We start from the raw sequence: 25,370 nt of genomic DNA on the forward strand, positions 1-25,370 counted from the left end.
AAACAGCCCATGCTCTAGGCTGAGGGTAATGGATATTTTGTTTGATGATATTAATTAAAATCGCAAAGGAAAAGAAGCAATACTTAGAATAAATCTGGGGTTCTTTCAAGAGCATCTTTTCCCAAGGCTCAAACTGCATTGAATCATGTACTATTCAAACTCTGTGTCAGAATCCCGGCTCAGTTCAGTTAAGCTTGCAGTTGAAATCTGAGCCTGACACTGTGAGCAGTTCAATTTAAGACTTTAGGAGCCAAATTCAAATGAATGCAAGGTAGATTTTTTTCCCCTAGAAGTCATTATTAAAAATCATTTACAATAATCCTACCCAGCTATAGTTCACAGGCTGGGACCCAGGGTTAAAATCATAGCAGGATCATTTCTGATTTGAGTCCTGGCAGATAAACTCAGTCCCTTGTCTTCTGGTTGGAGGTAAGTCAATAATGCTATTTTTTGTGAAGAAACATCTTTGACAACTGAAAGCATAAAACAAAGATCTTAAATATTCCCAGGAAGGTGTTTAGACCTTCTGCTCAAAGAAGGGTCAGCTATAAGGTCAGACCAGGTGGTTCAGATGCGTATCCAGTCTGAACTCAAATACCTCCAGGGGTGGAGACTGCACAACCTTTCTGGGCAACCTGCACCCTTGCATGTGTTGTAGTCTAAATTTAGTTTAGGCAATGCTTATTGGAGTCTTTCACATAAGAAGCTCGCCCATCAGCATGAAGACTTTGCAACCCACATGGTTGTAAGGAGTAATAATAAAAGAAATATTTATTTATTTCATTTTATATTTTAACAAATGCCATTCATTTGCTGAAATTCAGACAGACAAGCCTGTTGGCTAACTCTTTAAGAAACATAGCTCTAGGATGGTTGAAACACACTCCTCCAGAGAGCAGATGTTCTCTATTTGTAGTTTCCCTTAATACATTCAAGACTCAGTTGTGAACTGTGGTCAGTCAGCAGTGTTTTGAGCACACGGCATACACATAGATGTGCCTTTTGTCAGTAAACTCATAGCGAGGCAGCTCACACAGTTTAAAGCCTTATTATAAACAGCTGAGGCAAACAGAGCCGATCTTTAGCACTATGGCCTGCTCCAGAAACACTTGCTATGAATGTGGGGTCAGGGCAGAGAGGACAAGTTTCTTCCCAGTACTTTGGATGGAGCAGAGAGAAAAGACAACTTGGAATTTAGAACTAAAGATGATCTTTGATGGACTAAGAGATCTCACATTTTGCATATTTGAAATATAGTTTCCCTGTTTTGACTGGAGCAGACTTTGGAGAAAAATACCTTCCAACTTGCATGAACACTTAACACCTTCCAAGGTGCAAACAGGGTGAAGGATTTTATCTCAGGAGGGAGATTCCAACCCACTTCCTAGAAGAAAGACAATTTTGTTCCTTTCTCCCACGTTTGAGTACCCAGGTGGAAGAATCTGGCCTTAAAACACGTGTATGTGTAGCAAACTAGGAATCTTGAGGCTTTGTCATGCCTTTGGCAGTGCTGACATCAGCGAGATGTCTCACTGAAGAGCTGGGCAATTTTACAAGAGGGAATTTATTCTTTTCAGTTGGAAACAGATAGCTTGTCATCAGTGAAAACACATGGCAGACTCCAGCACATTGTAAGGATTCTTCACTAACTGTCCCAAAAGCATCTCTGGGAATCCCATGGTTCCCTGGCACATTTCTTATGGAAGAGCAAGGCAGGAGGCTGAGATGTAGCTTTATAAGGTTATAGAATTCAAAGACTTTCAAACCAATTAACTACAAAGGATATAAACCAGTGACTTATATAATAATGACTCAAGGCTCACACAGTGACAAGAGAATAGGAATTGTCAGCCTAGGTCAGCTAAATAAAACTCCACCTTGCCCAATAACGTGCTGCAGTTCACAGCCTGCAGCAGTCGCCTAGGAAAGAGTGAAAAAAAGGGAAATATAAAGAGCGATTAACCTCCTGCCATTCTTCTCGCTGCTAATCAGCTGTGTTTGGGCTTTGGAGCCAAAAGCTCTACCCAGAACAATGTATTTTATGTTTATTCAAGGACCCATTTTTCATGGTTGTTATTCTTAACCTAGCTATACTTCTGACCTACACAGCCCACTGTTGGAAGGGGCAGTGCAATTTATCTGTGCATCATGTGAAGAATACGTATTTTGTTTTCTTCTATTTGTGAATTCTCTGGCATGTTGCTGGAATCTACTTGATATTTATACTCATTCATTCAGTTATCTTCTAACTGCAATGAGATCCACGAATCAGGTGAAATTCACTTAAATAATCAGGAGGCTGCTATTGGTAATAGGCACAGCAGTATGCAGCTGACGGATATTGTACTTGTAAGTGTGATTCTGTTCATTAAGCTGTGTGTGTTATTCACTGGATTGCTGGAATGAATTTCCAGCCCAACTTCAGTTAATGAGATTTACCATTGATTTCACTGGAGTCAGTTTTTCATCTTTGACCTTACACCTGCATTTCTTTACTTGCTCACTAGCCTACATAACAGTTCAGACAGCAGAGCCGAGGCAGTTTTGAGTGTGCGATTAGGATGCAGCCTTGCTGGTTGAACTAGAACTCGTCCAAAAGCCCAGGCAAGCTCTGCCCGCCCTCACCTTGTGTCAAAACCCCTCTGCAGGCCACAGACAACAGAGCCCAGAAACACCCATTCCACAGACTAACTCTTTAACCACATCACCATCCTTGCTTGTAGAACTTTGCTAGATTTCCATGGAAACCATTTGCTGTGTTTCCACACCAGGGTGGGTTCATTAGCCCATTCAGAGCTAGATGTCACAGCTCTAGATTTTGCCTGATAGTCAAGCTAGCTGGTCTAGATTCAGGCTGTAGCTTTATCTGCAAACATACTGCAACTGTCTACCAGTGTAGAACCATCTGCAGCTGCCCACAGCCTCCTACAACAAAATTGATGCCCTGAACCTGTCATCTGACAAGGCTGGCTGGAGCTTTAAAATACATGTGTGTAAAAGCCCATATATTAAGTCCTCCATATTCAAACCTGACCGCCTTTCTTCACTGCTTTCTGCCACTATGAAAGAGTAGATTATGATGGGAATTTCAGTTAAAAGAATAAAATCCCCTTCTCCCATGCAACAGGATATTTTCAAATTTACAGTCTAACAGAAAGCACTCCAATCTTTCCTGAACTAACAGTGTTAAAATTTGCAGTCTAACAAACATCAAATGGGAAGAAGATGTGATATCTAACCAAAAAGCTATTGTCCACGCTATTTTGTGCCTCCAGCTGTAGTTAGTAATTTTTCAAAATAAAACTCAGCCCTACTGAACTTGCTTACAGTCAAAATGCCTGTAGTTACAATGTCACTGTCCAGCCCAGGTATTTTATAAAGTACTAGTTTTTCATTTCAGTTTTCTTAACTCATCTGATTATTTTATTTATTTCCTTGCATATCATCATATATAAAGCAAATGTAGAGTGATGTCTGAAGAATGAGTATATGTCTCAAACATTATTATGGACTCACCAACAACTGTAAGGTTGACTTGTGCTTGTCTGCTGCCAAGTTTGTTCTCTACAACTAGCGTGTAACATCCACAGTGTTCCTGCTTTGTTGATGTTATTGTTAGCTTGCTGCTGTTTTCAGCATTCTCGATTTTAATGTATTCATTTTCTTCAATCTGCCAAATTGAAAGGAAAAAAATAAAGATTTTATGATATAACGCTCTTCCTATCTGAAAGAGTTCAAATTACAATACAAGTTTATCATATTGAGTGCTACCTGCAGATAACTCTATTACAACAGTGAATATGTGCAGCTCATGACACAAAACAACTAGAAATGCAGTGGAATATTATATTGGCTCCAGTCCTACAAAGACAAGAGGAGCATTGGTGTTGGAACAAGAATTTCACTTTCTGGCTCCTCTTTGACAGGCTGAAAGTGCAAACTGTATAACTGGCAAAAGAACAAAGTTTGGTCTCGCATATCTCACAGAGACCACAGTGGAACAACGGTTTAGCTCTAAATACCCTAATTCATTTGCCATTCTGTTTTAGAGGCCCAGTGTACAAATCATCCCTAGCTGTGAGTTTTACCATCTTGTCTTAACCAACCTTATTCTGTACTTCCACATAAATCAGGGTAAAAATTCCTTTGGTTTAAACAATTGAAGCTGATACTGCTTGAAATTGAGACAGAATCATAGAATCATTTGGGTTGGAAAAGACTTTTAAGATCATTAAGCAATGCTACAGCTGTGTAGAGAGACATACAAAGAGCAGATTAGCTCTCCTATAGCAAAAATCAAAATCTTAGCTGAATACTATAGGCATATTATGAACTAGTTTTTAATTGAAACAAAGCTATCATAACATAAATGCCCAAGGAGACTTAGATTTTAATCAGTATTAGCTTGAGACATGACATTATTTAAAAACCTCATAATGCTATACTGCAATTATAGAAGCTGTACACTGCGTTCTTATGAAACAGACAACATAATGTCAATGCCCTTCTTCCTCCCACAACTTCCTTCTTAGATAAGTGACCCTTGCAGCTCATTCTCAGAATTTCATTATAAATGAAGGCTATTTAGTTTGCCTTATCTTGTCTCATATATTCAGAAAATAAGAAACTACAAGGCTAAGAGCAGGACTTGTGCTGCTTTCTCCTCAGCTGAGGAGACACATACATTATTATATGCCCAAAAGTAACCTGAGAAAGATGCTCTTACAGTAACTTGAATAGAAAGTTAATGAATGGGATTATGTAGGATTACAGTTTAAATTATACTGAAAATTGTTCCTCCCCACTCCTCTACTTTGTTCTTCTGAGCTTCTACGCTGTCTTATATATTTTGCTTCATTAGAATTAGTCGAAGGGTATCAGCAATAAAAAAATCAGCCTACTAGAACAAAATGTGCATTATGCATGGAAAGCTGTGAAAGGATGCTCAGCTGGATCCCCATATTCCCAAAAGAAAGTCACTGGTTGTAGCTAAGAATCTCCAACAATTACCAGTGTTAAACGATGGGTTTTGCTCCTCTGCTAAAGAAGAGGCTTTCAAAGGCTTTACCCTTTATAGCTCAGCACAGTTCCAGCATCCCTCGGCTAGACTGCCATCCCTCCTGCATGCTGCAGCACATAGTGGCAGCGCTGAAATCACAGCTCACCACTTCCTGAATCTGCTCAGATCACTGCTACAAATAGCCCCCACGAAAACTGTGAGAACACCTGGGTGATTTTCACTTTTAGAACTGTGACTGGAACAGAGTTGAAATCAACCACGTTTATAGAAGAGGCAGAAATCCAAGAATAAAACAATGTGTGGTAAGTATAAGCCAAAAAGAAAAATAATGCTGCAGCATGATACATAGTCACTGGCTCCCCATTTAATTTAATAAAAGAAAGATTGCTGCCCTCACTTGTTCTCATACACTGTTTATTAACCTTCCTGAATTTTTTTTCCTTTCTATATCACCATTAAAAAATTTAGATGTCATTTTAATGTATGATTTTGCAAACCTTCCGATTGTCTCATAATGAATAACTAAATGAAGTATAAATATGGTAAAAATAACCTTTTACAAAGAAAAAAAGGTGTAGAATCACAGGTTATGGATCTGATATGGCTGCTGTTCTCTGTTATCACACAGATTTCATATATAGAAATGGCCTTGAAATCTGTGTAAATAGGATTGCTGTATTCAACAATGAACTCAGAACTCTGCACAAACCAGAAACTCTCTTTTGAAGACTATATTTTACCCATGTGTTAATACAAAGCTCAACAAAACTGGACACTGAATGTCACTGGAGCTTCTGAGACCTATTTTTGTAGAAATGAGTAGGCCACTTTTTAACTCCAATCTTGAAACTAGAGAATTTTAAGAAAATGTAGGAGTTCAGTAAAAAAAAAATCAAACAAACAAACATCCTTTCCTCTAAAGTAAGAGTTTATTTAGGGTTAGCAAAGATGGACTCTGAAATACTCTTTGCACTAGCAAACTGTTTTGAATTCTTTCAATTAAATGCTGACACATCTAGATTTAGAGTCTAAACTTTCTTGTAGGAAGAGATGTTGTTATTTATGTTCTACAGAGTGCATAATGAGGTCAGAATGAAATAAACAGAAGAGCATCTACAGTACATATTTACATTTGCTTGTCCTAACATGGCACTTCATCTTCCAGTTTGTACTTGCATATTGGGTTATTTGATTTAGAGTGGTTTTATTATTTGTTAAAGCAACTCTCTTTAGAAACTGCCCTTATGGACACATATAATATAGTTCAAGGAAATTAATTCAAGTAGGAGTAACTTTAAACTTTGAGGGGTGAGAGCACTCACAGCAGCATAATTCCGGTTGTGTCTTGCTTGGTGACGCCTGTGTTGTAAGACATTTCACTCAGGCTTCTTATATGGCATTTTGCCCCTCTGACATAACTTTAGACCAAGCATGAATGAAGAAGAGGTTATTTTTGAAGGAGAGAAGCATTTTCTGTGACAGGGACTTTTCAGATACCCATATCTTTCACATCACCTACCCTTTAATTACATTGTCTAAGGCTTTTCTCAAAGGAACGGTCATTTGTTATAGGAGGGGACAGGCAGCAAAGGGTTTAAACTGTAGCAGGAAAGATTTAGGTTGGCATTAGGAAGAAATTTCTAAAACTATGGATATTTAAGCACTGCTATAGGCTGCTAATGGAGGCTGTGAAATCTTTATTATTGGAAAGTTTTAAGCAGAGGTGAGAAAAACATCTGGTAGGAATTACAATGGACTTTGCCAGTTTCTAGGGAAGGGAGATGGACAAGGTGGGTCATTGGAGTTTCTTTCCAGCTCTACTTTTTCAATTGTCTTTAAAATGGACCAGAAAACAATTTACCTGCTTACGGAATTTCATCCAGGTGCAAGTTATGGGTGTTGTTCCTACCACCTTGGCAAACAGTTCCACTGATTCACCCGCACGGACTTTTCTGTCTTCTGGGAACTGAGTAATCTGAGGAGGAGCAGCTGATGAAAAAAAAATAAAAAAAATAAAATATCTCTCTTTAGGTGACTGTGCTTCCTATTTTTCTTAAAATTCAAAACATATACACCTCTCAGCTGCACAGTTTCAGAGCAGCATTTGAAATCCAGATTAGTATTCTTTTGTTGCTTGCAATGAAACAATTGTGGACATCGTTAATTCTACTGTAGTGAAGCAATAGGAGTCTACCCATCAGAAGTTTTCTCATGCAAGATCAATGTACAGAAATCCAAAGTGTTAAGACCTACCACCAATTCCAAATATTCATACTACTCCATGTCTGGATCAGGTATTTCTCCTCCTCTTCCCTCTCACTGCCTGAGTATCAGCAAATGGCAGAACATCTCTTTTGCTAATGTGCTGCTCCCCAGCTGTTGGGTGTGATACTGAGTGTGCCAGAGCCCTGGTAGCTGCTCAGGACAGATGCCAGAAATATCACAGCCTGGACCACTCCAGAGTGAAACCTCTTCTGTTGCTTTACAGGAGCAGCACAGTGGAAAAAATATTTGGGGGGGTTTGTGTGCATGTGTATGCGAGCAGATTCGAGAACACTTTGACAGAAACGATCAATGGCATTCTCCAAAATTAGAATGACCTCCTGGCAAATGTAACATTCCTGTCCAAAGCACAGGGCTACTGGGTATGAAAAATGTGCTTTCTTTTTCTTTTCAGTGTAATTAAAACAAAGTGTGGTTTTGTTGTTGTTGTTTTGTTTTTTTTCTTCTTCCCCTAGACTCGTTTTCTGAAAAGTGTTTTGTGATTTGAAACTCATGAAGCAAACTAGGCTGAGGCACACATATGAGAAGAAATGAGCTTGAACAATTGGAAAGTCTGACAAAGTTTTAAGGCACTGAAATCTCTTTCACTGATGGCTCAGGTGTGTTGTTGCAATACTACTGCTGACATTTGGTAGGATCTTGCTATGGCTTATTCAATATAAACTTTTTTGCATGCTCATCATTTAAGTCTTAGTGTAATGTAACCTTAAGGGCGAGTTTGAAAAATGGACTTTGCTTTCCAGTTTTCTCCTCATAAAACTTCATACTCACCCTTTAATCACATATCCAAACAAATTTAGTAGGCAAACAGCTCTACCTAAAAATGTGTTGTCTGTTCTTTAAAACATTATTGTTTTTTATTTATTCCTACAGGATGACACATGCAACAAATTACCTGCTTTTGGAGGAGTCTTTGGAGCTGGTTTCTTCTTCACTGTTGCTTCACCTAGTTAATTAAAAAAAATTTTGAAAAAGTTAATTAAAAGGTGAACTTTGGAAGGTACCAACCTAAATGCAAAGCTTACATCCATAGTGATACTTTGTTGGCAGTTGAGAATCTAATATGTTCTTTCAGCATATTAAACTCAAGAATTAAAAATACTTTAAAAAATCCCCTTTTATTATCCTGAATGATCCTCAGAATACTCACAGTCGAATCTGGAACTTTTTAAAGAATCAAAGCAATTTGCTACATATCTCCTATACTCTGTGATACTCCATTCCTTATAGCGGTTTAACTGGGGTGAAAACATAGGGACAAGATCAGTCTCATACTGAATTTCAGCTCAGATTTCCAGCATTGTCAATGCTGAATGTGGTCACTTAAAATTAGGGCAGTTAACACCACATATTACTTCTTACACCACTGGTGAGCTAGCAAATAAGCAATATACAGGCAGTAAACACTAGTATTGCCCCTCTGCCTCATCCTCTTCCTTGGGCAGGGACAGCGTTTTGCTTTATTCACAAAAGAAAGAGTCAAAACTGAATTTAAAACCTGGGCACACAAATATTGGGAAGACAATATTCAACAAATTGTGATTGGTAGGTAGAAAGAAAGAGAAGACAGGTAGGTAGAAAATGACTAGTAGCTATTTTTCACAAGTAGAACTAAGGGCCACCAAATTAAGTTACTGGGCAGCAGGCATGAAAGTAGCAAAAGAAGCATTTAAAAATATAGCACACATATGATATGTTTGCAGACAAGTAATGTTTTGCAAGACAAAAACATAAACAGGTTCAAAAGGTTCAGAGTTAGGTCTAGTGGTGGCCATTAAATATAACAGTCTGAATGCCTTCAAACCACTGAATTCCAGAAGTGGAGGGGTTCATTCCTTGGAGAGCACTCTCTTTTTATCTGCTATCCAAAGCATCCTTGTCAGAGGATGGCCTCTGCTCTGAAAGGACATTTCCTATTTTCTTCTGCTCAAGCAGGCAGCTTGATTGAAGTAGTCTGGCTTTGAAGATGTTATTGCCTCTGATGAAGGCAGTGTCTGCTCAGTGCTTTTGAATATCTGGCAGCATATACATATGTGCCTAGTGATAGTCATAACAATCTCAAAAGGTCTGAATTTTTCGGTTCATTGTTTACTTATGTTATATCAAAGACACTGAGCAGCAAAAAAAATCTTCAAAACTCCAAACCAATACAGGCAGTCTTTTATTTTAACCCCCTTTGCCACAGCAAACTCCCAGCTGTGCATGCTACCCAGGGAATACATCACCTGGCGCCCCATGAATAAGGAGCCATCAGTTGTGAACCCGCCATGGGGTTCACATTATAACACTACAGCTCAAGCAACAGACAGATGTGGAGATTGATTTTAAATTTCAGAGTCACTGGAAATAGTAACTGATGTGCTATAGGTTGTTAAAAGACCAAATGCTTTAATAAATATATTATGGTTTAGCTGTTAACAGCACAGTTTTTTCAGTTCATTTTGGGGAATATTTGACTATGCGTTGTATATAGAAGAAGCTGTTGCCACCTTCTTTTTTTAAACTTTAATTTCATAGTAATTTTCTCTCAAAGTATGCTTAGCTTTTATATGCTCTGTCTTTATTGATTTTGTTGTAACCAGAAATGCAACATCGCAGAGGTAGGCTATTCTTGCAGTACTTATGGATGAGTCAAAATGAATAGTCAGATGTGTCCCAAGAAGTCCTTCTATAATGACTATCGGCTTAACAGAACTAATTAAAGGTTTAGATTCATACTTGTGAGGTGTTTATCTCAGTATAAGTGGACCACCAGGCCATGATCTGGGTACCTGTCCTGCCATGTCTTCCATTTGACCTCCTGTTTAACTGGAGGCCTTCAAAGAGCACTACTGCTTGTTAAAGAGACCCATTTTGGGCCACCAACAGACTGCCATGTACCCTAGCTGCTGTAGTAGTGACAGCAAATACATCTCCAGCTCCTCTGTCCTGCTCAAGCTATATGAGCAGAGGCGACAAGTGGTGTTTTGTTTTATGGTCACACCCTGGGCTAAAACTCTCTCTCATTTATTTCAGGCTGTAGTTACAGTTACATGGATGAAACTGCCTATACGGTCAGGTACCAGCTGGAAGGGCTGTGGAGTCTGGCCTATCACCTGCTGTTAAACATCCCTATTAATGGATGTAATCCTTTAGGTATTCATTAGGTGCGTAATCCCATGAAACTAGCTCAGTTATACAATTTAAAAACATGTGAATATTTGTGTGTGTACGTGTGCTGTATTTGACATCAGATTCTCTGCTCTTCTCTAAACAGAGAATGAAATAGCTGTTGAGCATCTCCTCAGAACTACAATGGCTTTTCATACAAGCTAAAGCAATTACATGAGTTTGATTACTTCCACACTCCATTAGCCTGATAAGAGCAAAGAGCACCAACAATGAGGAAAAACCACCATATTTGTCAAGTGCCATCTTGGGCTGCAGATACTACTGCTATTTTTCAGAAATGTCACCGCAGACAAATAGGAGGAAAAGTAAATTCCTTAATCCAGCATGATTTTCAATCAGCTATCACCTCTTGGTCTACATTGTACATTTATTTGTAGCATCTAAGTTAACAAGCAAGGTGCTTGTGGAATCATCACACTCTCCAAATGTTCACGTTTCATTCTGATTCTTAAGATGTTATTTTTAATTTATTATTTTTTTTTTTCCTCCTGGCTAACAATGTCACTCTCTGCCTCTGCACAATATATGCAAAGAATGGATACCTATGTACTCAAGATACTACTCTCATTTTCTCTGCCTTCTATCAGCCACTTTCAGTTAATCACAGAAGGAACCTCAATAACATAATCTGTGCATTCACAACTACAGTCAGTGACTTTCAACTCATCACTAATAAAGAACAATGTTTCTATACAGGATAGGATGTATAATGAACCACCAGGTATTAATTTACCCTGTAAGTGGAATAAATGCATGGTGTCCCTTCTAGCCCTGGAAAACCAAGGGCTTTGCTTAAGACAGTTCAAAAGGCCCTCACCAAAATGAAGATTTCCATAGCGGCAAAGCAAAGAACATGAATCCATCACCTCATTCAGCTAGGGTACTACTTTTTATATGCAAATATAAAAAAATGTGTTTGTTGTTTAGTTTTTACCCACCAGGACATTATATTCACTTAACTGAGGATATACAGACTGTCACTGGACTTCATCAAACCATGCAGATTGCAAAGGGTTGCTGGAAGGTCTGTCTGAATATCCTGTTTTGCAGACACAAATAGCCCTGAGCAGAAATGAAAGGCAGGGGCAGTGTGGAAGGGGATAAATCCAAGGATGTGTCTCAGGGTCTGTGCAGCTGCCTTCTTTGGCTAATAGGGCACACTCCACTGTTCTTAGGTCTTCCTTGAGAATATCAGCTCATCTCATGCATTTTTTCTGAAATGCAACTTTTATTTCAAAACCTGCTGGAGACAGTTAGTAAAAAAAATCTAATAAGATTACCCAAAGTTGACAAGGTCAAATGATTGTTTTCATTAAAATATTTCAGCCTCTTGGAAACTTTAGTTCAAGTCTGCCTCTTCTGCTTTTTTTTTTTTTTAAAAAAGGCAGTTTGTCTCTCTGGATATTTACATTGAAACAGGCTGAAGCTGAAAACCAGTCTGGAAGAAAAAGGACATAATATTTTCTCCTTAAATGAATCTGCCTTCTAGAAACAACTTAATGTAAACATTACAGGGCTGGTATTTACATAACTCTATAGGCAGGTTTGCCTCTTAGAGAGCTTGTATTTGGAGGGGGACATAAACTAAAAAAGGGAAAGATCCCATATAGACCAATAGCTGTGGGATGTTTGGTTGTGCCATTCTTTGTCCTGATGTTGAATTCGTGAGAGCAGATATGTTCAGAAGCCTCCATCCTTCTTTTTTGTTTCCCTTTTTTGGAATTTTACTAAAAATAGGCATAGCCCTCCCCTGAAATCGCTCTCTGCACAACTTGCTTTCATAAAGCATGAAGTAAAACCCTTACAATCTGAAAAAAACATCAGTACTCAGGATAGCATTTCCAACCAGTCCATAATTCCTACTGTCTTCCTTGAGGGACGTGCCTAAAATTATGCGCATGTCTTCAATAGTGATGGATTTCAGCACCTTGTGCAAGAGTATAGTAAATACCTAACTCCATTAGCATAAGGACCAAGACATTTCTCTGCTCCTTTCTGCTACAGGAATAGCCTCATTTTAGCTCAGAATAGCAGAAGGGCTAATGACATACTCTAATACTATAGACACATAGGAAACTATTTTCTCCTCACGTAAAACTTTTAAAGATTTCATCTACTGAGAGTATCTAAATCGGTTTATTTTCAGTTTCCTTTAAGAGAAGCTGAAAAAAAGAACTCATGTCTGCAAAGTCTTCACATATCATGGTAACAAGAATATTTATACAGGAGATGGAAAACCCAGCTTCAAGTCTCTGCTCCTTCTTCCCCATCTCACTTGAACGCTTCAGACATGTGGGATGTGACATTATGAAGTCTCTCTCTCCCACGTGTAAATGAATCACTGTGCAACCTCCTTCAGATCCCTCTGGGGGTAGATATCAGAGGCTGAATCAAAGGTGACTGTTGTCTGTAAAGCTTCACTACTCACTGCTCTGCTGGAAAAAAAGGAGTGACTGACACCTAGAAGTACAGAAAAAATAAAACACTTGACCTTATGGTCAAGGCAATTAATTATTTAGTTCTATCTTCTGCTATAGACTTCCTTGATGGTACAGAAACTTATTATAGGCATTAGCACAGACAAAATGAAATAGGAGACAGATGATTGCTACAATTGTAGTAGAAAAAGACAACACATCATTACTTACCAATTTATTCATACATTCATGAACCTACACTAATTGCTGCAGGGAAGAATGACAGTGACAATGCACTAGCACCAGTAGCCTGATCACTGTATCAAGGTTTGAATGCTTGAACAGTGCTGCTTCATTGCTTCTCAAAGAGTAAATTCCCCATACTGTTTCCAAATAACTGTTTATTATCTACATACAATAAAATAAAAAGCAACTCTGGCTTAAATTTGATGACAGACAGAAATTAAAAAACTAAATGCCATACAAGACACTTATTTGAGTGTGCATGTTTCAAAAGAGTTTTTAATAGCTTTTATATTTTTCATTAGAAACAACTGTCATTTTGTTGCAACATCCCATATTTACTTTCTAAATCAAGCAGAGATTGTCCTCTAATTGAAAAAAAATTCAGCCACCTCCTCAAAATAAAAATTAAAATCCCGGAAATACTCATGCATTCCAGTCAAGAGAGAGCTCACGTATACGAGCACACTAAGAGCTTCAATAATGCAAGACAGTACAGTGAAAGTGACTCAGTATTTTAAAACAGCTCAGCTGGAGGAAGAATCAATTCCATAGCACTTTCCTAGGACAGTGCTTGAGCAATTTCTGCAATTAAAGCTGATCTGAGCAGAAAAGTTGCAGTATCAAATAGAGCTTACAAAGAACCCAGCTCACGTGCATTCCACTAAAAGTTCTGCTGAGAGCAAGACAGCAACGTTGATTTCTTAAATCTAGATTTCATTTTCATATTTCTCGTGTCCTGTGAGAACAGCTACAATTAGATGCTAAAATGCTGTGCCAAAGTGTGCAGGAACAGCAATCTAAACTAGATTACTAGCCTGATACTCAGTCTAGTAAGTAGGAAAATACTGTCAGGTCATTTGGACATTCAGAAGATCCAAATGCTTTCAGTGGGAAAAGCTAGATGTTATATATTTTTGCACATTAATTAAGCCATTAGATTGAGGTCCCTGTTTTATAGAGGAGAAACTTTGGTCAATGCTTCTATTACATGCCTCAGTGCTGCCATTTCTAGTCAATAACTGAACTGGGAATTAATTGTGTGTGGCATCTCCTCAGTTCAAGGCCACGTTGCAAAAACTGTTCTCATTTCTCTCTGCATGAGACAGCCAATAAACATTTCTGTCTTCTTCTGTCAACATACAGCTATGTAGGATGGACTGTATGAAAAACACATGGAAAATACTGTTCTGTGCCAATATTAACTCAGAAAATGTCAGTCTGGTGCAAGCTGTAAAGTAAGCTGGCAGAGATTCAAAATGCATACCTGGCATTAACTAAACAGTGCTGAACTGGGCATCAAGGAGAGGTGATTTACACAACAAATCAGTGTTTCTCCATTGCTTTCTTTAAACGTACAGTAACTGAATTTTCTTTCCATCTGTGGAGGCAATAAACCTTCAGAATCACCAAGTTAAATCTTACATCGCCTTCTAACTTCAGCTAGTGTGGTTGGCCTTGTGCCACAGCTCCTTATTCTTGGACTCCAGTCCTGAGGAATGATATCAGCACCTTTCATTATTCCGAGTTTCAGAGAAATAAAGTCTAGGTCTCAAAACTAGCTCATGGCAATTGTATTTACATAGACTAAAAGAGGAAGTTTCAGCTTCTCTTAGAAAAAAAAAAACATTAATTATTTTCCTTGAAAAAGTTTGGTCAGAGCCTTCCCTGGCAATGTAACTCGTATTCTTCCAACACACCGAGTACTTGCACTCACTGTGCAGAAAATCTCGTAGTTCTTTTTGCACCAGCCATGAGCAGAGCAGCATGGACCTACTGGGAAATGAGTGGAACGGAGAGAACTGATATGAACGGCCTCGTTGACCCTTAAAAGCATCTCAGACTCCCTCAGGGACCAAAGAGGACAGCAGCAGCACCATCACCAGATTACAGCTGCTACACAGTGCTCTTATTTCTGCGATTGAAAGAACATCTCTGGCCTGATTATTTACTCCCTTAGTAACTGAGTTCTTCCCTTAGAAATCAGCACATTCTATAGTGAGGACAAAACAATGTGACATGAAAGGAAGATTTGGAAATGTTTTGTATTCATATTATATTGATAGAATGGAAATCAAGAAAACACTTGAAATGTTTACTGATTTAGTTATATATTATCTAAACTGGGCACATCAAGTCTAATGTTTTAATGATGGTGCTTTTGGAATTGGATTCTCTGACAAGATTGTTTATTGAAGAGTAAATAACAGAGCTGCGTACTAATCACTTGGCCACTGACTCATAACTTTTCCATGGCAATTAAAATGCCTAGAAACCCACCCGCTATGGAAAATAAGATATAAATGACAAGGAGTCCTGTCTGACTTAGTTACATTTATGACACGCTCCTTCAGAGATGCCATTGCTCAGCCTTCTGTTCAAGTACGAACAATGTCAAGAAATGGGAAGATAACAGTGCAGCCTTGCAGAAGATTTGATCTGGACAATGTCAGCGGCGACATTTTATTAACAACTGTCAGCAAGAAAATGCATCATTACTTAACCAAAAAATGTGTTTGACAGGAAATCAAACGGATTTTACATAGTAGCAGATATAACAGATTTATATCAGCAAGATACCAAATACTGCTAAGTAATGTATTTTGGGCCCCTTTACTTGAAGGTGTATGGAGGAAGTTATTTTCTTTGATATAACTTTACTTTTAACTGAGCAGAAGAACTTTTATTTGTGCAATGAGGCTCTGCACTGGGTCATCCCTTTAATATGTGTGGATTGGGTATGGGAACAGCTGGTTTAACAAGTGTATTACTCTGATGAGGGAACCCAGGATATCCTGTGAGGTTTTCATACCACTGATTATGACAAGTGATAGTTGCCATTTCTTAATATTTACTGGAAGTAGTGCTGTGAATTAGCCCTACAAAAACCAGTGGGCATTTCTTTCCAAACACTTTAATCCAATGCTTAGATTTAGGTGGGCTATTTTCTAAAACATTAAAGCCCATTCTGTTCTCAGTAGCAATGGTCGGGATAAAGCTTCTTCCTACTATAGTAAAGTTATGTTGCTTTGCTCAGCCCTGGTCAGGTTCAAGAAAGAACATTTAATTGTTGTAATATGTCTTTTCCCCCAGTACCTCTCTCTCAAAAAAAAAAATTGATTAAAAAAAATCTGCCTTTTGGAAAACTTATGTTTTATGTAAATTTTTGGGATGTCTTTTTAAAAAAACACTGTAGTATTTTGGATGTGGCAAGCAAACTACTCGAAAGACGGAGGATGAAGAAATTTGAGTTCTAGGCCTGCAAATGAATGTGTGATCTTGGGCTAACTGCACATCTTATTTCAATGGGGATAGGGTGCCCAAAGACCTTTACAGCAGGTGCTCACCAGAGAAATGTTCAAGTGGTGAGAATTTTTAGCTTAGTATTTCTGCTGCAGGGTTATGTCGAACTAGAAGACCCTTAGATTATCCACTGATTTTCTAGCATAGCATGGAGTATGATAAATAATGAAAGGTTCCAATTTTCCACTGCTTCTTCTAGTCTTTTATATCTGTGCAGAAGAAATACAACACTTTATTATTCTAACTCAGTGGCATTTCACATCCACATAGCAAAGACACAAGCGACAAAACCTAAATCAGTACAGTCAGTGAAGAATGAACCAATTCCAACATTAAAAAAGAGGTGTCATTCCTTCCTTCTTCCTCAGGATTGATAAACATTATTATTTAATCTACTTATCATTACCGAGTGCTATTCTATTTATCATTACAGAGTGGCATTCTGCAGAGTCATAATTATTACTAAATTCTGGTGGCAGAATAATAATTGTGAGCAAAAAAATATATCGTAATTTTCCTAATTTACTAGCATGAGAGCAATCTTTATGCACATAAACACTGCATGCATCCATTCAGAGATACTGTTAAAAACTGCATTCTTAGATTTTTTTTTTTGAGAAAAACTGGTTATTCTAAACCAGAGTCTACTATATATTGCATTTTAGAAGCGGTAATGCTCAAAATTTTACTTATGATTGGACTTCTGTAGCTTACAAACCCCAAGTTTCCAGTAATAAAATAACATTGCCAGAATGAGCAGTCAAATGACCTGGGTCAGCAGCTGTTCCCACAGTGAGATGAAGTCTACAGATTAAACACACTGACAACATTCAATCTCTCACAAAAAGAAATGTATCAATTTTTGCTTTCTGGAACTAAAAGTTAATTACTTTTCTGAAGGTTTCTCCTGGAGGGGGGGGGAAGTGGATCACTTATAATTTATCTGAAAGGAGAAAAGTTTGACATAACTGGTAACCATGAAATTTGACATGTACTTTCTTACAGAAAATGGTTTTTCCCCCCCCTGAGAAGTATTTCTAAATATAACAGAGTATATAGCTTCGGTACCCCATACAGTATACACTGTTGTGACCAAATTCACTGTTCACTATTCAAAATTATTCATTTGGCTTATTAAGAAATTTTGTTCTCTGTTTCTTCAATATTATTCCCCACACTCTACTTGCCATTAGGACTGTTGGTGAGTTGATGTGGTGACAAAGACTAGAAAACATCTGACTAAAAATTTATCTTCGTATTAGATAGGGACATCTTACTTCACAGTCATTCTTTATTAACCTTCTTTTCAAGATAAATACAGTAAAGATGCAAGTATCTGACTTGTTAAGCCCATTCTCTTTCAGGTAAGGAACTTTAAAATCTCTGCGTCTGAAAAGAGTTTCTGTTTAAACTGAAATTGTGAAGCCTACTGGATCAGTTTTGTATATTTTGCCCCTGACAAACATACAAACACAACACTCATTTCAGGCAGAAAAATATCTGCAATCCTCAGTGACCGAGGCTGAGATGTTAAACACCACCTGTGGAATCTCTGCAGCCAAATCCTTTTAAAATTAAATATGCATTTTTCCAAAGTCTCTTCCAAAGCCCAACTTCCTAACATTCTCTCTGGTTACCTTGATGTTTTCAGTTCAACAGTAAAGATGTTTTAAATGTATTTTGAAAAAAGAGCTTATGAGAAGTTCAAGAACTTTAATCACTGATGCAATATGCTATGGAACAACCTTAAGAAAACCATTCACCGGTATTTCAACTTTATTTTCCCAATAACTTCTTAAGACAGAATTGCTAGCTTCTGTTTTGCTACCTATATCCAATTTCCAGTAAAATCAACAGCAAGACAAGCAGTGATTTCAGCAGGATGTGGATCATGACATGTATCTGCATATTTAGACTTAGTTCCTGATTCACACTTTCTCCTGGGAAAGCTGCAATTGATAACACTGCTGGGAGGATCAGAGGAAACGTACACACTCATGGGCATAGAAAACACTGTTAAAAACACTATCCTGTGGAGCTTTAAATAGCTTTAAAACGTTCTTTTCTGCTGATCTGCAAGAACAAATGATTGTTCTTAATTGCTATTATTTACAGCATTTGAAGCCCAGGTGCAGAGGTGGAGCATGTCAGTGTGACCCTTCCCACACCCCGAACGATGAGGTGTAGGTAAAGTTAAAATGCTCAGCCAGCAACTCAGAAATAGCTGTAAGCCCAGGGTATAGCTCTGTGCAAGTCAACAATTCCAGAAGTACAATTACTACCTGTGATCATCAATCAGTACAAAACTGCACTGAGCCCTGCTGAAAACAGCTGAAAATGTTCCATGCTGGAAAATCAGATTATAGTGTTGTGGGTTGTTTTGTTTTGTTTTAGATTTGAGAGAGCTGGATAAAATATTTCATGTTTCCATTAGGACCGTGTTTCATATCTTATTTAGGAACTCACATGGTGGGCATCTTAGAAATACAAAAACAACTTTCAAAGTCCAGTGTTTGATTTAAGAGAGATTTGTATCCCATGGACGCTTAATTTCAAAAGCAGTAGTGGTATTAAGAATTTCTAAACTGACATTATTTTGTTGACCTTACCATTTAAAACACATGTATGCAGAACAGTAAGCATGGGAATTTATGGCTCATTTGTTATTTCAGAAAGCATTAAAAGCAATTAAAGAATCTGTGCTTTAAACAAGGAACGTAACACTCACCAAACCACTCCCCATGGCCATAGAAAGAAGGACAGATTATACCACAGGACATTTCAGACAAGATACCTTGACTACCAATGGTAAGACAGTATTTTGTCTACACAGGACACAACACAAGTTGAAGAAAACTACTCGAGAATTTCTGTGCTCTTGGGGAAGCAGCCAAAAATAAATCTGTGTCATAAGTTTATTGCATTATTATGGAAAACTGAGAATAGAGTGGGCTAGGTCTGAACTCAGAGTTTCAACACTAATCCCCACAAGGCAAAAACTCATTTCGCATGACTTATGTGTAAGGGTTAAAGAAACAGCACAAGCTTCTGATACTGTGTCTGCAAACAAAAGGGAATGACCACAGAATCCCAAAGCACTCTTTTGTTTCCAGTGTAAAGGAAGTAATCAGAAATCACTGTCACTTACTCTCTGTTGGCAGCACAGGGGGAAGTGTGGTCTTAGGCTTCTTGGTCTTCTTCTCAGCAGACTTTGAGGTCTTTGCAGAGGCATCTGCAATGAAAACAAACAATAAAATGTAAATCCTATTTAAAAATCAATAATGAAAAAGCTGCCTATTAACATCAGTTTGTTTAGGATCTTTCTGCAAAGTTAGAGGAAACTGCTGCCCCTTTAGTTTCTAAGAAAATAGTTTCTGGACAGACTTCCAGGAGAATGTCACATTCTAAAAGGAAGAGGGAGCAGAGAAGAAAAAGCCCTCTGTGAAAGCAGCTGTACTGAGAACCTAAGAAAACAACTAGACAAGAAACACCATCTAAACTGATAGGTCTTTTAAAACTGATTGAAACAAAGTACAATGTGTGCAAATCTGCTTTAGGCAGTGCATGGAAGAGGGAAAGAAGGGCAGATTTGAAGCATCATTTCATCAAAAAGAACCTCTTGCCATGTCATTCGGTTATTCCATTGGCTATGTGATCTACGTAGATGAACACATTTTGAAAAGGAGCATTTCCTTTGTATGTTTAAATCTTTCCAAGAAGTTATTGTTACACATTGGTTCATTCTTATAGAAAAATGATGAAAGGGACAACACAGGACTCAAGTTTGATGGATTTCTTTGTTCTCAAGATTACACAGCTCATATCCAGCAACTACTCAGCACTACAGGCTCCACAAGCAGCGGGGAGTCAGTACAAGCTCCCTTCCACATGTATCTCATATGACAGAGACACACACAACCAGAAGGTGAAACCTTTTTTTCAGCAAGGTTATCCCAGGTTGAGCATGTGATGTAATTCAAATTCTAATGAGCTCCACATATGAGACTGTTTGATCTTGAGATTTCTTTTTGGAAGAAAGATCCCAAATCTGGATTATGATCTCAGCAATAGCTGTATTCATTTATAGCTTTCAAGTATTCATCTTTCAGAGGATTTCTGCATGAGATAGCTGTCTGAAATTTAGTTACCAGAGAAAGGGTAACATAAATGTTATGAAACCATCTACTTCAGTCACCTACTTTTAGGTACCAGAGCATGAAAGTGGGTGTCTCTAAGTTTCCAAAAAGTTAACATGGGAAGACAGAATATCCTAGCAAACAATTCAGAGAGGAGGGCTGTGCTAGAGCTGAGTTCAGACACTCAGATTCTAGGGATTGGTCCCTGAGCTAATTTGACAACTGAAGTAAAACACTCCTCTAGTCTAACTTGAGTCGATGGGGCCAAATGGAATATAATGATATTTATGATTACTTGTTGAGTCTAAAAATCAGTGTCTGAGATGCTGATAGCAGACTGAGTAGAAGGGAGCAATTTTAATTGTTGTTTTAGATCAGTATTCTTATTTTAAAATAACAGGCACCCCTTTTGCTAGTCACAGACATGAATTATCAAATGGCGTCTCTCCTAAGTAGCTGGGGTTTGCTCTATTGCCATTCATCAAAAACCTCTTCTCAGGCATACAAAGCAGCATGCCGGTAGGGAATGAGTGGAAAAGAGAGATGAGGCAGCCAGTATCAAGACAAGGAACGTGGTCATTCTGGTGTCAGACATTGCATGGGCAGGGAGCTCCTAACACCATGGGTGCTGCTATCAGGGTGAGCCTGGCAGCTGGTTTAACACCATTCACGTTGTCATGCAATGAATATGTCATGAGCTGACAGCCTCCCGTGATCAAGACTTTGCAAGCCAAAATCTACCTCCAGCCTCCTAGAATGTGCACTGCCCAGCAGGAAATAAGAAGTGGGAAATATGCTAAGGGAGACCTCAGCAAGAAAAGCGACCACTTGAAGGAGGTCAGAAGACAAAGTCGAAGGAAAAACCACTGTCTCTCTGCTCATGCTCCTTCATGGTAGACTTTGAATTACGTGTTGACTGAAAAGTGCAGGAGGCGAGGAGGCAGAGTTCTTTTGTGTGTATGTTTTTCAGAAAGGCCGTTTTTGGGAAATAAAGTGGGGAAGGAGGAAGTCTGAAGGAAAGGTTTTCCTACATGCAGCAAATTACTTACCTTCTACCAACACTTTGCAAGCACATTCAGCTTTTCCTGCTGCATTCTCAGCTATGCATTTGTATTCACCCCCATCTTCAGGCACAGCCTTCTCAATGGTAAGTGAGCACAGTGTCCCTAAGACAAAGGAAGGAGAGATCAAATGGATCTTATGTTGCAGTTCACAAATACCTTAGTGCTATTAAGGAACAGAATGCATCAAATGATCCAGTCCTTTACTACAGGTGATATTCACAGCTAGAAAAAAGATGTTTTGTCCTTAAAAATTCAACATCAGGATTGGAACATTATTAATGCTAAATAAAATAAAAGTACATTGACAGATTAATCTTATTGGAAATTTGAAGCTGTCCCTGCAGCTCTAAAGTGGTTAATGGATGAGGGCAGAGAAGAGCCAAAGCAGAATCTCTGCTGCTGTTCTTTGTTTTATAGCAGGGATAAGAAGCCCTCACTCTGATTGTCTTTTTCCAAAAGTACTAGTAGTGTAGGACCATAAATAACAGGGCTTCTGTCAACTGACCATCTGCAATATTTTGATTCAACCTTATCTGTACCACTCCCATGAGCATCCACGTGTGAAAGTACACCAGCTTAGTGCCCAAGTTTAAATACAACAGAGAGCCATTTTCTTTTTGCTTTAATTACTCAGAGAACAAGTGTCCGATATTGTAAAACATCTGTTAAAAAGTCCAGTATAACAGTGGCAGTCAAATTTGTCACTGCAACAAATCAATTTCTTTAAAAAAAAAAAAAAAGCAAAAATTTAATTCATTGGATTTACAGAAACAGGATGCAACATAAGCTCTGTAGTTACCAAGGGAAACTTTGGATGACCCAAGGGAAATGCATTTCCTCTTAACAAATAAAACTCTGTGAACCCAAACAGAAGCTGTTCCCAGTAGTTGGGGGATGAGGAAGGAGAAGTGTGGTTTACCTAATGCTCACTCCCATTGCTTGGAACAACGAAGTACTTTGCTCTCTGGGGAGAATCCCAAATAAAATGCTCCAGACTTTCCCTTTCCAAATATCCCCTTCCGAACATAGGGTGAAGTGTGGGTTTACTTCCTCCTCCCTCACTGGAAAGCCTGGCCTGTCCCCTAAACACAGCCTGAGGCACTGTGCACTGCCACCCATTGCTATGAGCTCGTCCAGAACACCACCACCCTCCACTTGTTTCAGCCACAGTAATACCTTTCCACCTTCCTCCATTCACCTGATACACAGGCTCTCCTAGTTAATGGCAAGACTGTATAGATGATATGTTTTAGACATTTCTTCCATGTCCTGAGGCATAAGGAAATTTCCCAGCATCTCTTGCTATTTGCCACTTTTCTCTGTGTTAACCAAAGGTTGCCTTCTGCCTTCCAGAGTGCCTGACCACAGGCTCCCCATCAAATGTATCACTTGTGATGTGGGAGATGGCACAGGCACAGGTGACAGTGGTCCTTGAAAAGGACCTCAAAAGGTCCTTGGGAAGAACAACCCTCTGTCAGAAAAACTTTGTTTACTGACTGCCCTTGGAGACTAGACCTCAGTTTTGACATGGCAATTATGCTTTTGGCATTGAGATTTTTCCTCATTGTAAAACTGGATGTTATTATTCAAGACAAATCTTATAAAAAACATTCAAATGGTTCCCAACAAATGGGGTTTGCCAGACACGTACAAGGGTTAGAAGAAAATTATTTTTTCCCACCTCCTCATCCTCCACAAAATCAAGAAGCTCTAAATAATACAACTTCTCCCCTGAGAAATGATGTGAAAACGATCTCAGATGAAGACCACTGACCCTCACTCACATGTGCTGTGCTCAGCCAATAACAGCGTGAAAAGAAAAGCCACATGCCTTCCCTGAGGCAGCTCATCTCCATGAGTCAGGCTGAGCCAAAAATGTCACGAGCTGCAGTTCCATTCCAAATGGAGGAGGGACACTAGAAAAGTATTCTTGCAGGCATCTAGCAAACATAAATTCACATGTCTCTGCTGTTTAGAGAGACAACTGGATAGCAAGCCAAAGATAACTTCCAGTCTGAGAATTTGTACAAATCTATATAACATGATTAGGAAAGATCCCACATTAGAACCTAAAAATGCTATTGAAAACGAACATAAAACTACAGAACAAAGACACGTACCTATAAAGGAGATCTCTGTCTCCCTTACTGCAGGGAAGGAGTCTGACTTGTAAGGACAACTGGATGATTAAGGGACTGGAACAAAGCAGCATTTACTTATTTAGTTTTTGCTGGAGTTTTCTACTTGTTCAAAAGCCCTTCCTCACCTGCACACCAATCAGCTGATTGAAGACTAATGTGACCTGGAGTCATCCCTTACCACCCATGCCATTGCGGCGTTGTCCCTCCACCATAGTGCAGCAAGATAACACCTTATGAGAAACAATTCCTTGTGCTGCATATACAAATAGAAACATCTCACCCTAACAATAAGTCATTCCCCACAGTTACACTGAAAACTAGAAGCAGATCCTATGTTTTTCTCATGATGATCCTTGACTTGCCATGCGTGTTCAGTGTTAGTTTTGCATTTAAAATCTAGCCCTGGCCAGGCTGCATAGCAGAGGTCTGACTGAATCTGCCTTTAGCTTCTTCCACTGGAGGCAGAGTCCTCATGAAATAAAGTGTCTTACTCATTCCAAAATAATATTTGTATGTTTTGAATTTTAATGAAGTTATTTTGTGAGAAGAATAGTGAAGGAAACCTGTTTTTTCAAGGACTATATCATTTTTCTCCTGACTTCCAGCTCCCTGCAGCAGTAATCTGCATCCCATTTTCCTCCAGTCCTTTATACTCCCCAGCAACTACACTGGAACAGCACATACAAAGTACATGGGGATTGCTGGGATTGTCGCTACCACCCAATGCAATGATGGTATTCTGCTCTCAGTGGAGGAGTGAAGGGGAAACAGGATAATTTGGATCATTCTCCTTTATTTAGCCACTACTTTTCATGAAACTGTGGGCTTCTAGGACTTAGCGTGAAATTGGCCAATGGTTCAAAAAAGTATTATCCAGGCTGGGTCAGGAGTGTAAGGGAAGGCTGAGAGGGCACATGGCTATAGAAAACCAGAAAAAAGAAACCGAAACAGGTAAAACTTGAAGAGATTTCATAAGGACAGGAAACTCCCCAACAGGCCTATACTCTGTGATCTGGAGCTACAGGCAATTCCCGGGGCTAGAAGGGCAAATGTCTTTCAATGAAGTATTTGGTATTTCCTCTACAAAAACCCTTAATGACCTGAAACAAGCTTATTTTCTCATAACTGCGAGAAATCCCAGACTGGTTACTCCAGTTGATTGTTCTGAATCCTTGCACTTCTCAAATCCTGCCCAACTAAAAGAATTTGTTATCAATTTAGTTCCCTCATCCCTTTTTTTTAAGTAACCAGCCCATGGACAGTCTTTAAAATACTGTTACAAAGGGCAGGATTGGAATAAAGATGAATAAGGGGATATTCCACTTAGACATCGGAACTGGTGCAGGTCTAGAAAAGACCTGAACAGCCACAGAAGCCGTCAGTTTACTGGAGGCTCTGCTTTAGATACACAAAGCCTTTCCCTTGCATTTTGAGCTATTAAAGGATTTTCTGACTTACTCAAAAATAGTGCAAGCCAGTTTAAAATATCTCTAGGCTTCTGCATTCTTTCCATGAACCTCTGCAGAAAGTCAACTTCAGATATAAAACAAATACACAAACCAACACAAAAAAGCTCCTGAGTCTAATTCCCT

At 38.7% G+C, this 25,370-nt stretch overlaps 1 protein-coding gene across 4 annotated transcripts in view; it reads right to left on the bottom strand.

Moving 5' to 3' along the window:
* The window catches only part of MYLK (myosin light chain kinase), a 208,371-nt gene that overhangs the window by 39,765 nt on the left and 143,236 nt on the right, over positions 1–25,370 (bottom strand). For all 4 annotated transcript variants that reach the window (XM_082056742.1, XM_082056741.1, XM_082056743.1 and 1 more), the window contains exons 17-21: positions 21,623–21,739; positions 19,586–19,669; positions 8,199–8,249; positions 6,882–7,009; positions 3,517–3,670 (exon numbers count right to left, since the gene is read on the bottom strand). In XM_082056742.1, coding sequence (XP_081912868.1) covers positions 3,517–3,670; positions 6,882–7,009; positions 8,199–8,249; positions 19,586–19,669; positions 21,623–21,739 — 534 coding nt within the window. The remainder of the gene's footprint in view (positions 1–3,516; positions 3,671–6,881; positions 7,010–8,198; positions 8,250–19,585; positions 19,670–21,622; positions 21,740–25,370) is intronic.

This window comes from Streptopelia decaocto, assembly GCF_964273445.1.
Source record: "Streptopelia decaocto genome assembly, chromosome: 6".
NCBI lineage: Eukaryota > Metazoa > Chordata > Aves > Columbiformes > Columbidae > Streptopelia > Streptopelia decaocto.